This window comes from Papilio machaon, chromosome 4, assembly GCF_912999745.1.
Source record: "Papilio machaon chromosome 4, ilPapMach1.1, whole genome shotgun sequence".
NCBI lineage: Eukaryota > Metazoa > Arthropoda > Insecta > Lepidoptera > Papilionidae > Papilio > Papilio machaon.
The window spans coordinates 3,257,474-3,275,001 of record NC_059989.1 but is presented as its reverse complement, the minus strand read 5'-3'; the positions used below and the strand labels follow the sequence as shown (position 1 = coordinate 3,275,001).

The window sequence follows — 17,528 nt, the reverse complement described above, 5'->3', positions numbered from 1 at the left end:
ATAGCAAAAACGAAAAAATAAAATAATTTTGGATTATCTGTATTTTTTTAAATATAATTCGGCACATATAAGTGCCTTTTATATTATTTATAATTTAAAATAATACATCTTGATATAAATCACTAAATTGTTTTCTATTTGAAATGTAAAATATTTCTATGATTTGTAATTTTTTAAACCATTCATTGTTATTGTTATACTTTATTCATAAAGATCGTAATATGTTAATTTTAAATGCAATAAATATAACTGAATAATGTTGGACGTGTTAAGCGGCTAGCTTGATACTATTGGGTTTCGACTGCAGTGAAACTTGTGTTAAAACATATTGTCGTTTCTGTTTTGTCAGAGAGAGTGTAAGGTATGACAATATTATAAAACAAGTGTCAGCACAGAAGAGTTCTGGGGTAATACTCAGTTGAACACCATTGAAGCAGATCTTGAACCAACAGTAAAATCTTTGTATTGAGAGAATACACATAACTGAAAAGAAAAAACCATTATTTTTAATAAATAACTATAATATTAATTATATAATAATACTAGCTTTTGCTAGCGACTTTGTCTATGCGTAATTAAAAAAAACTTGTTAAACAGTCAATGTTCAGACAATGTTCTAAATCTACACTAAATTTAATCCAGATTAATGAAGCCGTTCTGGAGATTCCTTTTAAAAAATATCCATCCATCTAAACATTCGCATTTATATATTAGTAAGATTATAAATGCGAAAGTTTGGATGAATGGATAACTCCAAAACGGCGACAAGGATTTGGACGAAATTTGGCAGCGACATAAATTACTGTCTAGATAAGCGCATAAGCTGCTTACAATTTTTTTATTATATCCGTACAGACGAAATCGCAGGCAAAAGCTAGTAAAACATAATAGTTAAAATAACTTGGCATATTTATCACAGTTGTACAAAAAATTTGATATTATTAATTATATAACACGTCTATTACTCATATGCACGACCTAATCAACGCGTATATTAAAAAATAATAAGTCGACGCAGCGCTATTATAAAAAAATATATCTACGCAGCTAATCGATCTATAATTACTGCATTTAACGTCATCAATACCTCAACAAAGATACCAACAATCTAGGAAATATTACCCAATTATGTGAACTAACGATAGTCGAATACAAGGAAATAAAATTTATCACATCAACCAGTCATATATACTCAGCAAACTTACTAATTATAAATGCAAAAGTTTTAATGTATGGATGGATGTTTGTTAGAAGGTATTTCCAGAACGACATAACAGATCTCGCTGAAATTTGGCATAGATATAGAACATAGTCTGAAAGAACACATAGGCTACTAAATAAGTTTTTTTTGTGTAAGTAAATCCGCACATACAGAGTCGCGGGCGACAGTAAATATTAATAGACGGCCGCTTTCTATTCATTTACACTTCTGCATTTCGTTCTATTCAGTTCCATCACATATAAATATACTTTACGTAGACATCTTACCTAATATTCACATAAAAGATAAAACTGTCAACATTAACCCTGAACATATGATCATATAACCATAGATAAGGTAATAGTTGACCTTTTATTTATTATCTATGGTACTCCAAATAATTATCTATACTCTCATTAGCTATTTTTATCAATTAATTAGCACAAGCAACTTAAACAACGTTTTATAATAACATTGCATACAAGATTACAATATTATGTGCAGGTTACTAAATATTTTTAGACTAGCTGTCGCCCGCGATTCCCTTCGCGCGGAATTAAAAGAAAAACATAATAGCCTATGTGTTCTTCCAGTATATGATCTACATCTATACCAAATTTCATCAAGATCTGTGCAGCCGTTCTGGAGATACCTTCAAACAAACATCCATCCATCAGAACATTCGCATTTATAATATAAGTAAGAAAGGTAATGCCAGATGTTAAGTTCATGTTATTTTACCTCTAAACATAAAAAAAATATTAGCTTTATGTCAGAGAATTGTCCTTATTTTATAGATAAAATGATAAATATTTCAATTAAAAAAAATCTATTGTAAAACTTTCCCCGTAACACAACCTGTTTACTTGGTTATTATCAAGACAACTTATCAGATAAATAAGAGATTTGTTGACTGATCTACAATTTGTCTCATACGAAAAAAAAGCCTTAATTACACTGGTCTGCAAAAAAAATTTTTTTTTCTCTCCTTCAAATATTATGCAGTTATCTTGTCTAATACAACAATACTGAACATAAATATATCATTCAAAGTTTTCTAGCACGTCTATATTCTTTGGGATGGAATTTTTAAGAAAAACAATTTTTTAATATGAAATTTTTATCATTCATTTAATTACTTAAATAATGTTGGATGTAAACTATTACACAACCTTTAAAACGCATATGACAATATCATTACTAGTTGTTAATCCCATTTTACTTAGTCGTTTTTTTTCTTTTTCATATTTTATAATTCCTGATAAATCGACCAACAAAAATCTGCAAGTATTGCTTCGGACCATTTCCCGTTGTGTCCTCTCTATGTGCAAAATTTCGTGATGAAACCTCTCACAGTCTTCATCAGATACTGTTCTGAGATTTGGTGTAAAAAATTTTAAGTGAGAGTGCAAAAAATGAATTTTAAGAAACATGTTACTTTTTTGAGCCTTGTAGGAAATGAGAAGTTCTTGTTTGATTTCCTGATAGTTCTGATTTTTTTCCAAGAAAATTTTGGCACAAATTTTCTACAAAAGCAGTCTGCGCCCTTTTTTCGAATTGATTTAAATTTATTTTAAAACTTGAGTCCTTTATAACCTCGAGTATTTGAGGACCTACAAAAATTCCTTCTTCTAATTTCGCCTGATCCGGGGAAACTTTGTTTTCTAGTACTGAAAGTACTGGGCTTTCACAAAGTTCTTCATAAGACCCAGCTTTATATGAAGTGGTGGAATTTTTTTTTTCACTAAGAACGAAAGGATATTCCTTTACATTTTTAGATACAGGAGACAAACTCAGAGAGGTTTTGATTTTGAAAAAAAAAAAAACGTTCTTTGTGGTCAGCTTTTTACTATGTTGTGTTTGTCTTTTGCGCGACTGTCCCACTCACATAAAAAACCACAAAATTTGGTATTTACCATTTGGTGATTTTAACTGGACTGCAATGAGGACATCCTCCTTGCAGGCCAGTTAAAATTGCTAAAACTTTTAGATCAACACAAATGTTCTATGCGTATTGTGAATTTTTGATTTCTTGCAGAAATAACGTCATATTCCCATATAATTTTCTTTCATATTCGCTTAAAAAAGCATCAGATAATATATTTTTCTCTCTTTCTATCACTGCACACCGTTTATTTGTGTGCAAATACAATCTCAACCAGTTAAAGTTGCTTTAACGCGAGAATAACATAGTATAGTAATATTAGTATAGCAAAAAATCCCATAATTTCTAAAAATCTAAAATCAACATTAAAAAAAAAATTAGACGTGATAGCATAAAACGAAAAGCAGATATAGATTGAGGATGGTAAACTCTTTAAACGGATCATACTTTTATTCAAAGGAGGATTTCGTTGCAGACCAGTGTTATCAACCATCATCTAAAGATTTCACAAGATAATTCATGCTACAAAATATTTAGTTAATTTTCAAAATTAATTTTTTTGCAAAAATTTAAATTATGATTAATTTGTATTTGATCGTGATTGCATTGAATTTATAATATTTCTAAATTATTAAACAAATTAATTTTTAAATACTTACAAAGAGTTTTTACTTCAAATTAATCAAAAAATGATTAGTTTATCTTAATATCATCATCAATTTATTGCGGACAGTTGTTTCTTTTTCACAAATTAAAAAAAAAGCTATATAAGTTTCTTACCTTATCTTTTAACTGTTGACACATGTGTAGTGCAGCTGTTAACATAAACAGAACATCACTCAACCAGGGCACTGCGCAGTCCGCCTGACATGAGTCTATACGCATTGTACCATGCACAGAACTCAACTGGTACGCAACAAATATCAGCTTATGGGACTGTATGTAGAACGATATTGCTAAATCTTCAGGCAGATTCGGTGATAGTGCTTTCTGAAAATACACATAAATCATATAAAATTAAATCTCCAGTCCAAAGGATTGTGATATTTTTCTCGCTTATCTCTTCATCTCTCTAATCTAATTTATTCGCTTATAGAGGCTGTCCATCTGGACCAGAAAATGACTCTCGCTTGGGTTTATTTTTGATTCGTCTGTATTTAAAAAAAAAATTATTTATATTGAGTTATAATTATATTTTACCATATTCCTACTCTTCATAAGCTCATCTATTGTTTTCTTCTTAGGTAAAACTAAGGCAGTCCTAGCCCTCTGTAGAGAACCAAGTAGGCATTGTATAATATGTAAGACCTCCTCAGAAGACCTAAAACACAAATAAATATTGGTGCTACTCAAAATAAATTAATTTACTTTTCTTACACCCATGGCAAACCTACACAGCAGAATCGCGGTAATATCGCAACGGTGTCCCTATTCACGAGAAGCTGAACACTAACGAAGCCTGTTCTAATGCATAGATTTGGCTATATTTCTAGCTCTTTCTATTCTAAAGTGAATCTACTCCGATGAAAGCCACACCTCAGCGATCCAACCGCTACTTTGTTGTGGCGCCGCATTGTTTCCGCATGTGTTTATTGCAGTTGACCAAAATGAAAGCAAAACTTCTATTTCTTTTCATAGAATAGACATCGATTTTACAGAAAAATTACTTTTGACATCTGGTTCCGCTTGTCAATCTAAACTTGACTGCAAAGTTTAGCTACTTGTATTTCAAGGCACAGATGTGTTAGGGGCATTAATGTGGGAGTTTCGTACTGTTTTGTGCAATGTGAAGTACAGCAAATAAGACCCTCTTGTGGGCAGCCTTTTGAATTTAGTCAAATATTTTATTTCCTTTCAAGAGATTACAAAATGACAGCTTTGATTATTCACAGTCATACAACTATCTGCTAACCGGAAATGACACATAACTATCAAATTTCCACACACTTATAGATTCATAACTGCATGATAGTAAGAAAATTATCAATATCTTTAGCCAATAAAGCTGATATTGGCAATAATATTTATCTTATCAACAAAATTTACTTCATAAAGCATTACCTGAACACATAATGTTTATCAACATTGTCAATATAACCTATAGCCTGCTGCAAATGGTTGGCCGCATCTTGTATCTGTTGTAGCTTCCAGGGTCCATCCTGATTGATTGAGGTGCGACATATAGAGTGCATTTGCCTTAAAACTTTAAAACTGATGTCCTGGGAAAAGATTACAATAGATTGTTAAAACAAACACTTTTAAAACTCACCAACCAGGATAATACCTCCATGTGCCATAACCTATAGGTTGAAAAATACTGGTCTTAATATAATAAAAAAATTCTAATGATTTAAATTAAAAAAATGATTTTGGTAAAGGAACCTCCATCAATGACTGACTATAAGATAAAAATACACTATGTAACAAAAACAATCAACATATTCATTCTTACTAGATATTATTTAATAATATCATAAATTACTGTTATTAAAATTTTAATAAATAGCTCATACTCACTGCATGGCTGATGCTGTCGCCAGTTAAGGTGACAATGCATTTAAGCTGCTCCGGTTGTGAAGTAAGAATGAATTTATCTTGCTTTTGTCCTTCATTCCCATATAAAGGCACAGGAAACCTATGAGCACATTCCTATAAAGTAAAATAGTTATGAATAATTAAATAAAATGCCATCTGAAATTCTATTTCTATTTACATATAATTCTTCTTTTAGAATTTATTTATTATTTTTCAAAGTACATTGTATTAGAATTACATGTGTAAGAATTTAAATCAAACATAAACAAATGTTTACATAAAAATAATTGCCACAAAACACTGCTTTATTAGCAGATCGTTTTGGAAATTCATTAAAAATAATATATACCAACAATAACTTCAGCCAATTATTTCATGATTCTAAAGGCACCAAGCATCCACTTTATATAAATAGCATGATCACATACAATGTGTAAAATAACTTTACTTACGACTAATACTGAATGGAGCTGATGTAATATAGAGTGTACTTCTTCGCGTAGTACCCATTCAAACTCTTCTTTCTAAAATAAATTATAAAATTCGTGAAAACGATAAAGCATTCATCAAATATAAAACCTACTGAACACCAATTAAAATGATTGTATTATACCAGATTAGCAGCCTCTTCTTTTTCGTTGTCATTCATTTCTATAAGATTTTATAGAATTAATTTCCGTAATTCTACAAATTTTTACTTTATTACATTGACAGACTGACAGCTCATCCAAAATGAAATTAGACAGCACACAGCAAAGAGTATATATGAGAAAGAGCGCTAGCGAACTGGCGTCCCATCCCGTGGCCGTCACTGCCGTCGCCATTCCAGTTCGAGTCACTAAAACACAATATCGAAACATCGATACCTGAAATCGATAAATGATCGTAATTATTAAAGTACAAACTATATATATTATTACAAAACAAAAGCTAGTTTAAGTTATTAGTTTTCCTTTTTTTCAATTTTTACTCTTTTTTATAATTATTAAGATAAATCACTGATCTCTATAGTGTACAGCTCAAAATAATTCTGGTCGATTTAAAGTTTATAGGAATTAAAAACTAATAAATGACACTTCTATCAATTTGCAGGTTGTCCCTAACAGAAAATAACTTAATAACTCATGAAAATGGTATTTCCGAAGAAACTTGAGGCATTTTATACGAAATTAGAAGTATCTTTACGTGAAAAGGGATTCATTGCAGGGTACAATCATACAACTTGTAACTTTGTATCTTTAGACCACAAACATATTGACATATTGCCAAGTCTACTTTTTACTTGTTCCCTCCTAAGTGTCTGATATTGAAAATAAAACATTATATTTTTGTTTTCTGGATACCTAATTCAAGTATACATTTTTCTAGGAAATCAGGACGACATATGAAATTTCCGTATACATTTTCCGCAAAAATAGCACAGTTTCCAATATTTTTCTACATGAAAAATAACATTGTTTGGATGTATTACCCGCTAGGGATAGTGGTTGGTTTGTATTTTATTTCAAAGATTCATGAAATATCAAATTCTGAAGAAAACCAAAGATCTTGGGCTGAAACTCAAAGAAAAATGGCCGAAAAAGAAAAACACCATTGATTGAATTTTGTTATAATTGCCTTTTTGTATTTGTTTCGAAGGACTGTTTCCTAACACTAAATAATTAATTTGTCCTAGTCTCAGTGCTTTGAATAAACTTTAAAAGCTACTTTGACTCTCTGTTTTACTTTTGAAACTTACTTGTTTTTGCTTTATTTGTGAATCAATTTCATCGTTCTATTTTTATTTGTATTTTGACGAAGCCCGATTGTAAACTAATATACAAACTGCTAAACGTTTAGCAGTTTACATATCAGCCTTTTTTACTAAAATAATAAAATGCAATGTGAGATGAATGCAACTGATTTTGTACTGCTCAATACCTCGCTCCTCGCTCGCTTTTATTTGTCAGAGGCGAATGGGAAATGCTCGCGTTTAAAAAGTCCTGTCAAGAGTTTAGTCAATATTGAGCAATAGGGCAATCATCATCATCATCATCATTATGACCCTGGATTCGTCCACTGCTGAAATAGGGCAATACCATTGTCATAATTTTTAATTTTTGTATGATGTCATACTGAACTGATGTCGGATCGGAGTTATGTCATTGTCAAATTTTAATCAAATCGCTCTTCAGTGTTGTTTTCTGTGATTGTTTTGTTAAATTTGTTAGATTAATTTGAACGACTATGCAGAAGTCATAATCACACGGGAATGAATATCTTTGTATGCAATTCATATTTTAGAAATCTGTAATTATGTGGGTTAAACCGCAAGAAGTCTTCATAAAAACTGCGCTGTGGTAATTTATTTACCTGACTATTTGCTTATCTTTTGTCTTGAATACGATAAAAGTATTTTTATACTACAGTTTATAATTATTGTTTCTATGAATATACAGGGACTGTGATGAGACAACCTTATACTTTGTTCTTCAAAGAAGAAAGGGCCATGGCAAATCGAAAGGACTGTCTTCGCTTCTAGTGGGCACACTTGATAGCGTCTGGGATACAAAACCAGCACCTTATAGGATACTGCATCAAACTCCTAATTCTGAAATATATTATGGTGATTAAAGTTCACTATTTTTCTATGTGACCTCAAAAAGTTGATATAAGACTTGCCTTTTTTGCTTCAGTTATAGCCACAGCCTTGACAGAGAAAGAAATCCGACAAGACTGGCAATGGTTGTTTGATAATGTAAGCCCTACCTTGCATTCCTTTGACACTGAAGAAGAGATTACAGAATTTGTATGCTGTAAAATTAACTCTATTATTGCTACTGAACAGGAGAATTTAACAGAAGGTAATGTGAAATGAGACCATTGTCTAATCAAGTGTATTTTCAAATTAAAAAGTACCAATATAAAAATACTAACAGACTCAACTTTCATAATTTTAACTTTCATAAGAACCTTCTTAGAACAACAAACATAACAAAAAATAACGATATTGTTCCATCCATTCAAGCATGATGCAATGATCAAGGGAAATAGAGATTCATTTTTTTTATATAATATTATTTGATGTTAAATATTAATGAATCTGTATTAATGTAATATTATTTCCAACTTACTAGATGAAGATACATACAAAAATGTTGATTATGAATTTCACCAAAGATTTGCAATGCCAAAAGATGAAAAACTGGTGTGTTACTATTCTTGCAGGTATGTATAAAATGGGGAAAAAGTTTTATTCATTTCATTTATCTAACAATAAGTGGTCACCACAACTTCAGCAGCACAGAATTTTTAAAAAGTAGCCTATAATATAGCTGGTGCATCAGCTATCTTTCCATCAAAGTAAAAAAAATCAGAACAAATGCGGCCCAGCGTTAAATTATTTCACCTCATAATAAAATTAAACATTTACCCAATTTAAGGCTGTATATTAATATGTATTATTTTCCTTAACAGTTATTGGAAAGGTAAAATGCCTCGACAAGGATGGTTATATTTGTCAGTACACTATATGTGCTTTTATTCATATATATTTGGAAAGAAGACAACTCTTAAGATCAGATGGGCGGATGTCACTGAACTAGCAAAGACCAATAGCATATTGTTTCCGGATTCAATCAAAATAGTAACAAGAGATGGGGAACACTATTTCACAATGTTTTTGAAGAAGGCGGAAACTTTTGCTCTAATGCAGCAACTAGCTAATATAGCTATGAAACAGTAAGTATCTTTAGGTGTAACATTTTTCATATTGGTCATGGTTGTAAAAAAGCTTATCTTGTTATAACATTACTCCCTTGTCTTTATTAGATGTTTCGATTAGTATTTATGTTTGACTAGCTGTCACCCTTGACTCCGTCCGGATGGAATTACACAAAACTTAATTAGTAGTTTCTTCTGTGTTCTTCCAGACTATGCCCAAGTTCTGTGTCAATTTTTTTGAAATCTATGCAGCTGTTCCCAACATATCTTCAAGCAAACATCCATGTAAACATTGGCATTTATTATATTAGTAATGTTAATTATAAGGTAAAAAAAGGTTCAATGCAAACTTAAATATGTCCTAACTTTTCGAAGGTTAATCGACGACAAATCTGGCAGCTTTAACATGGATAAAGATTTACTCACAAAGTTGAGTAAGAATGTACCAAAGAAGCCTTCATTCCTCAAGCGAGATTTGGACGCTAGGAAGCAATCGAATCTGTACACACTACGGTTTCGTCTACCTCACACTGAGAAACTGGATGGTAGTGAAGAATGTACATTGTGGACACCATATAATAAAAGATATAATTGGGGCAGATTATATCTCTCGCAGAATTTCATATGCTTCGATAGTCGGGTAAGTGCTACTATCACTTGTCACCATAATTAATTTAGATATATTATTTATGGCTGATATTGCTGATATTATTTATTAATTTAGATATAATAATGATATAGTAGATATTACCATAGTGTAACTTTGATAATTTTCTTCTTTTTAGTTATATAGTATTTATAAGGCAGTGTTAAGTAGGGTTTTGTATTATATATAGAACCTATTTCGATTTTATGTTCCTATTATTTAGATTTACTATAACAATACAAAGCTAAATGTTCGTGGTCCTGACACATTTAGTCGTGCAATGTCCATTTGCTTTATGAGTCACGGCGAGGCAGGCGCGTGCTGTGCGCTTCGTACCGCACATTACTCTATTGTTATCATGAATTATTGACGTCTTATATTCAATTACTCTTCCTTCACACGCTTCACCTCACTTAGTCCATAATGATGTGGATTATGTGGCCTTGTGTGAAAAAATATACAACCAGTACTTACAAAAACTATAATGTTTTTGACCAAATAATGCAATGAGATTAGATTAGTATATTGCCTCAAGAAAAATATATCAGAGATGTAACTCTCAGTTCAATCAAAAATGATGTTTCCTCTAATCTGACAATATTTTTTTTAAAACAAGCACACGCACCGTTAATATGTAGCACTGTTTTGATAATATTTATCATATCTTTTCATAAATCTGTGAATGAACAAAACTATACATGGTTACAATTTTTGACTCATTTACTATATCATGAAAAATATTATAAATATCATAAAATCCTTAGTCCTGGAATTGGAACAACAACGTTACTGGAACCTGTGTGATTTTACTGTTAACTTAAAGGAAATAATTCTCTAGGTGAGACATCTGGTCAGGTTGACCATACCACTGCGGAATGTTCACCAAGTAGAACGTGCTGATTCCGGGGGTGCGGGTAGTTCTGACTCCGGCAGTATTCTCATCACGACCGCACACCACACCAGCTTTCTTTTCGGCAATATATCTGATAGAGACTTCCTCGTACACAAGATATCTGAACTGCTCGCTAAATTGCCCAAGTAAGTTTATGTCTGAGATAGTTGCCCGGTTAAGTTGTTCCTTGTCTGATGTGTGGTGCATGGTATACTTATTTATAGAATTAACTTCATTAATCGTGGGTTTCTGAGACCAAAATTCCCGTTTAAAACATATTTTTATCTCAGTTTTATCAAAAATAATGACAACGACAGAAATGTTGGTCTCAGAAACCAACGGTAAATCGAATAATTTTTCTACATTGCCTTTTTTATGTTTACATTGAAACAAAAGAATAAATAAAACGAGATTAGGTAAATAGGGGTTAGTAACAAAACAGAAGAATGTACTAACATTGGTTCGGATAAAATTTATGTTTTTTTTCGATATTAAAGAGCAAATGTACGAGTAATGTGTAATAATTAACAACAAAACATTTATCACAACGATAATTTAATTTGCATTACATTGTTTGCATCTATCGATCAATAAGTTACATAATTCATCATTTTAGGTACAAATTATAAATTGCAGTTAATATATCGGTCGAATTGCGTAACATTATAATGAGTAGGTTATTTGTTTTATTATACAAAAGAGTGTCAATAGCGTAATGATTAGACGCAGTCGTGGGTTCGAATCCTTTCGAATGTCAGCGTAAATGGAATGGTTAGTTAGTAAATTTAAAAAACATGAAAAATTGTATGTGTATGGATAATTTGAAACTTACTAACAATGTAATATTTATATGAGTGTTGTTTTCCAGATGTATTAACGAAGAGTTTACAAATTTTACTCTGACTGTAACTTTAGCCATACTCGCTTTGCTCTGCTTTGTTACTAATAGCATCTGTATGACATTTGCCATTTAACTGATAATAGATATTTGTTTATAGTCGAAGATAATTTGTATATAATTGGACAAAAATAGTCTAATCGTTTAGTAGAAAATATTTTATTTGTGGACTGTGATTATTTTCCATAATCTCAATCACATCTACCTACATTTAGATTTTATAAATTCAATGCAAACGAGTTGTAAAGAAATACGCATCATCACATTTAACTCATCATCATTGGAAGTTAATCAGCGGCTGTCAGCATGGGAGATTAACAAATGGCATGAATCTATTATATTTTTGTATTATTATTTAAATTTCGTGAATGGTCAGTGATTTATATAGGGAGAAGGCGACTAGAGTTCAAGAGAAGAACGAAGAGGGACCGGACTGGGCACCTCAACCACCTCTAATGACGTTGTTCAAGACGCATCAAACAGCCACCATTAAACAAATACAACAGAAGAAGGTATACGATTGTTTTATGTTTACTCTTGTAAGTCTACCAGAATACTAAGATTTTCGGGGGGGGGGGGGGGGGGGAACTGCAGAACTGATAATCGGAAACAACCGTAAATTTTCGATGGCTTGTAGGAATTACGAAAGAACATAATAATCTCACTTAATACTATCTGTTGCCTGCGACTCCGACCGCGCGCAATTAAAAAAACTTAACTAGTAGTCTGTGTTCTTCCAGATTATGTTTTACATCTATCCCAAATTTAAGTCGTTCCGGTGATACCTTCAAACAAACATCCATCCATCCATCCAAACATCCGCATTTATAATATCACTAATATAGTAAGATTAAGATTATATATGCAAATGTCTAAATAGATGGATGGATGGATGTTTGTTTGAAGGTACCTCCAGAACGACTGCATGGATCTCGATGAAATTTGACATAGTGCTTAGTCTGAAAGAACACATAGACTACTCATTAAGATTTTTTTTAATTCCGCGCGGACGGAGTCGAAGGAGACAGCTAGTGCAATAATAAACTTTAGTTTTCTTTTGCTTTTAGACCAAATTATTTTCTTTTATTTATTTAATCATACTCAATTCCTTAGGAAATAAAGAATGATGTTTGTCTTTCACTTCAGTTATTTTCTAGTAAACAAACGCTACGCAAGTAAAGTTCTCAGTGTAGTATTAAATAGGAGTGTTTTTGTAGGAAAAACAATGGGAGGATCATATGGCGGAAGTAGGTCGTGGCGTAAGCATGTATCAAACAACAGCTGGCAGTGAACTTGTAGTCAATGGTATACCGGAGTCCCTGCGAGGCGAGTTGTGGAGCGTTTTCTCCGGTTCCATTCTACAGAAAGTGCAGAATAAAGGCCTGTACACGAAACTTGTTAATGAGGCTCTGTCCTCTAAGAATCAAGCTAATGATGAGATCGAAAGGGATTTGCATAGATCGCTACCTGAACATCCTGCGTTCCAAAATGATGTTGGTAGGTAGTTTTACTACTTAGTGATTAATAGTTAGTTAAAAAAAAAGTTTTTATGCTTATGAAAATCTAGTTAATTAATCTTTACATTGTTTAATCGACATTAATAATTTGAGGTTACATTTTCGGCTACAAACACGAGAGATGATAGATATTTTGATAGTTAATTAGGATTTAAAGATTACAGATTTTATAGTGGATGTGTTCATTGCCTAATATAGTCACTCATATATGCGAGACATAGACAATATTTGTTTTTTTTCAGGTATATCAGCGCTACGTCGTGTGCTCTGTGCGTACGCACTCAAGAACCCCACCATCGGCTACTGTCAGGCGATGAACATCGTGGCGTCTGTCCTGCTGATCTACTGCCCCGAGGAGCAGGCATTCTGGCTGCTGGCCACTATATGCGAAACTCTACTGCCTGATTATTATAATACAAGGGTCGTTGGTGCTCTGGTATGTATGAAATTATCATTTTATTTTTCTAATATTTCTTTACAGTCAATCGTGATCTGGTTCTGGTCTAGTTAAGGATTGGAAATATATTAAATGATATTAAGTTTATCCTCGAAGGTGGATCAAGGCGTGCTGGACGACCTGACGAAGAGTCACCTCCCGGAGCTGCACGCCAAGCTGGACGAGCTGGGCATGATGAAGATGATCTCGCTCTCCTGGTTCCTGACGCTCTTCATCAGCGTCATGCCGTACGAGTGCGCCGTCAATGTCATGGACTGCTTCTTCTATGACGGCGCTAAAGTTATATTCCAGGTACCTCCTACTTTAAACAGTAATCTAAATTTATACGATATCACTGGATTCGGTTAGGACATAAAGGTTTTTTTCTTGTTTGAAGGTGACTCTGACAATTCTGGACATCAACCGCGACAAGCTGCTGAAGTGCGCGGAGGACGGGCAGGCGATGCAGGTGCTCAGCGAATACCTTGAGGGTATCTACAACGAAGAGGCCATGGCGCTTTCCACTGAGCCTAGGACTGCTGATAAGGTAACAACTTTAAGGTTAATATAATATTTGTACATGAACTGTCAATACAAAACTGTGGTGTCCTGCTTGAAGGACCAAGTTATTTTTCTTTATTTTCATAGATAATAAGATAGATGACAAACAAAAAAGACCAACGTTTCGGTCAATGGTATTCGGTCATTTTGATAAAGTGTTGTGTTTTCTATTGATAGACCATAAAGATCCAAGAGTTGGTGTACCAGTCGTACCGGTCTTACGGCGCGGCGGTGAGCAGCGAGTGCATAGAGCATCTCCGTCTCAAACATCGTCTGCGTGTCGTGCGGCAACTAGAGGACAGTCTCGAGAAGAACACGCTGCGTGCGCTGCAGCACGACCGGCTGCTCGACCACAACGAGCTGCAGGTTGGTACATATGGAATGATCTAACTATAGCGCACGATCTGATGAAACATGTTGCAGTATAACTTTATATAATGGTGATGGTTACTTAAATATGTGAATCTTCTCCAGGAACTTCTGAGTGTAATCCGCGAGGAGTTGTTCTGGGCGAAGAGAGTGCCGTGCGAGCGTCTGGAGGCACCGTACGAGGCTTACAGGCTGGACTATTCCCAGTTCAAGACTCTCTTCACTGCCCTCTCGCCCTGGGCCAGGGGAGAGTACGCCGATGCTATCACTGCTAGAATGTTTAAGGTATTTCTCGAATAAACATTGAATGTGGGTATTTTTATTGCGTTTTCATAGCAAGCATTTCATTGGAATTGTATGATTTAATTTGTAAAAAATGGTCCTTCGAGTCGGATTTTTTAAATCATCTTGTGATTCGCGAGATGAATTTGATGCAGTTGGTGGACCACGATGACGACGGTGTGGTGAGCGCGCGCGGACTGAGCGTGGCGCTGGGTCTGAGCGCGCGCGCAGATGCGCAGCGGCGGCTGAGGGCGCTGTACTGTGCGCACGCGCCGCCACTGCTCAGTGCGCTGGACCTGCTGCCCTCGCACTACACCGACACCGGAGAGGAGCTCGCCGCTGACGCCATCTCCTTCTTTGACAAGTACGATCAACTAACTTGTTCAATGTTTTTAGAATACAGCGCGTGAAATATATATTTTTTCGATTTTACATACAGACACTTCAATTTTATTAATATGTATGGATGTATGGATTATATAATAATTATTGTGTAGTGTGGACAGTCCTCCGAGCCCTGAGGTTGCGGGTACTCCGGGCGGGCTGCAGCGCTCCATCAGTCAGGTGTGCGGAGACGCCACATACATGGACAAGTCCACTGACAGCGCGTACACACAATCCGGTACATTTATCATTGTTTATATTTACACTTACAATTGATTTTTGTTGATTTTTTATAAGGTAGCAAACGAGCAAGCGGATATCTGGATTCGCCGAAATAGCGAAGCGACCGCTGTCGATAGATATCCGCGATTGCAGATACGTTGCCTACCTTTAATGGACAGAGGAGAGGACGCACATAAAGATTATATATCCTCGTCTTATGCGTCCCCTCCTCCGTCAAATCCACTTCTCCTTCCCATCCTTTCCTAATAAGAAGGATTGAAAGGGAACATGAACTAAAATTAGGCCTCCGGCACCACACTCATGAGACTGTACGCAGAATTGCTTCAACTTAACAAATGTTGTTGCGAGTTCTACCACTATTAACATGCTATTAATTAAAAAAGAATATTTTCCCTCCTTATGCGTCCCCTCCTCTGTTAAATCCAATCAGCTTTTCTATTCTTTAATCATCAGAAAAGGGTAGGAAATGAAAGAGTAGATGTTTCAAATATTACCTTCGTATCAGATACGGAGGCGGGTGCTGTGCGTGCGTGTGCGCTGGTAGGTCTGACAACGCCTGGCACACCTTCCAGTCCTCCTTGCGCTCCGCCAGCGCTGCCCCGAGCACACCTGCTGCGTCTGCTGGCCGCGCTGCACGGTCTCACTGAACACAGCGCACCGCTGTACGAGGCCGTCGCCAGAGCTGGTATGATACAACACGTGCTCGCTTTCTTATCTCAAAAGATGGTAAACGAACAAGCACACACAAACACTTAATTTAATCAATATTATTGGATGCATTGGCTGTCGTGTTGTCTACTTTTAATCGAGAGATGAGGGGTCGTACAGAAAGAGGATTTATCCCCTATGGGTCCTTTGCCAAATCCACCTCTCCTTCTCACCTCTCATAAGAGAAGGGTGGAAAAGGGAAGAGGACTAAAATTTCTAAAATTTTATATTGTACGTGAAGACTTTCACTTCTTGTCTTCTGTGTGGTGACGACTCGGCTCATTTTTTGCAACAGATAGTGTTGTTGCTGGTCTCTACCATTGTTAAACACTACTCTTATCTCATAATAATTATTTGAAATATCTCTTGCTGAGAGTAGACATCATACAGTAGTGATGTGTTGTGCTGCAGGCACTCTGCTGCTGCAGCTGGGGGAGCTGTCGCAGCTGCAGCAGCGGCCGGCGCTGGACCGCGAGGTGTCACAGGACAGCCTCTACCTCGCCGCCTGCTCCAACCAGCCGCAGGTAGTCAAGGTACCGCATTTATATATACTATATCATATAAAAAGTTCTAATTGAAAATCAAAAGTATATCTTTTGTAAGCTAAAAACGAATTTTTGTGATTATGTCAATGAGTTTTTTGGTGTACTTAACATCCGATAGAGGGCGTAAGGGAAGAGTGAAATAAGTGTGTAAAATTATACACTTATATTTTTACACACTTATTTCACAATTATTCATGTTAGACAAACTGAAAGAAATTTTTAGCCGACTTCAAAAAAAAAGGAAGTTATCAATTCGTCTGTATTTTTTTTGGTTACTTTTTATTACATTTTGCCTGAGTTTTTTTATGCAGGTTTTTTTTAAATAATCCGATATTCTGGTATTTGTAAAGTGTTTGTACAATTTTGTATAGCTGGATCCAAACGGTAACCAAACAGTAGATGAGGGAACATCATCCGCTCAGATGTCACCGTCAAAGGAAAATGAACCTTCTGCTGAGAGCGAATGGTTCATAACCCTGGAGCAGTTCCTGGCGACGATGCTCACAGAACCTCTGTTGGAGGAGTTCTTTAACAGGCAATTCCCTTTGTTGCCTCAATTGGAAGCGTTGCGACAACGAGATCGTTCACAATCTATATCTTAACTTGTTTTGATACTTGATCAACTAATCTTGATACTTTAAGTTTTTCTTTATATTGTGACAAATTAAATTTCGTCCTGTTTTTGATTAAAACACTTTTTGATATCAATCCAAATAGATTTCAC

The 17,528-nt window shown here is 34.6% G+C and overlaps 2 protein-coding genes across 3 annotated transcripts; one reads left to right on the top strand and one right to left on the bottom strand.

Moving 5' to 3' along the window:
- Positions 1-377: 377 nt before the first annotated feature.
- On the bottom strand, positions 378-6,393 carry LOC106718474 (protein rogdi). The gene is made up of 7 exons (XM_014512563.2): positions 6,235-6,393; positions 6,074-6,145; positions 5,604-5,735; positions 5,148-5,305; positions 4,287-4,407; positions 3,867-4,076; positions 378-483 (listed from the first exon to the last, which is right to left on the bottom strand). Exons 1-7 carry the CDS (start codon positions 6,268-6,270, stop codon positions 415-417), a joined length of 798 nt encoding a protein of 265 aa, XP_014368049.1. The 5' UTR covers positions 6,271-6,393; the 3' UTR covers positions 378-414.
- Positions 6,394-7,757: 1,364 nt separating this feature from the next.
- LOC106718557 (TBC1 domain family member 9) lies at positions 7,758-17,460 on the top strand. 2 transcript variants are annotated; one of them, XM_014512683.2, is made up of 19 exons: positions 7,758-7,960; positions 8,060-8,226; positions 8,297-8,464; positions 8,738-8,828; positions 9,078-9,341; positions 9,699-9,963; positions 10,808-11,007; positions 12,148-12,271; positions 12,977-13,256; positions 13,519-13,712; positions 13,830-14,024; positions 14,110-14,259; positions 14,451-14,639; positions 14,748-14,927; positions 15,080-15,288; positions 15,422-15,546; positions 16,057-16,236; positions 16,671-16,792; positions 17,176-17,460. In XM_014512683.2, exons 1-19 carry the CDS (start codon positions 7,917-7,919, stop codon positions 17,404-17,406), a joined length of 3,378 nt encoding a protein of 1,125 aa, XP_014368169.2. In that variant the 5' UTR covers positions 7,758-7,916; the 3' UTR covers positions 17,407-17,460. The 2 variants fall into 2 exon arrangements, with proteins under 2 accessions (XP_014368169.2, XP_014368168.2); XM_014512682.2 differs by having other exon boundaries at positions 12,136-12,271.
- Positions 17,461-17,528: the final 68 nt, after the last annotated feature.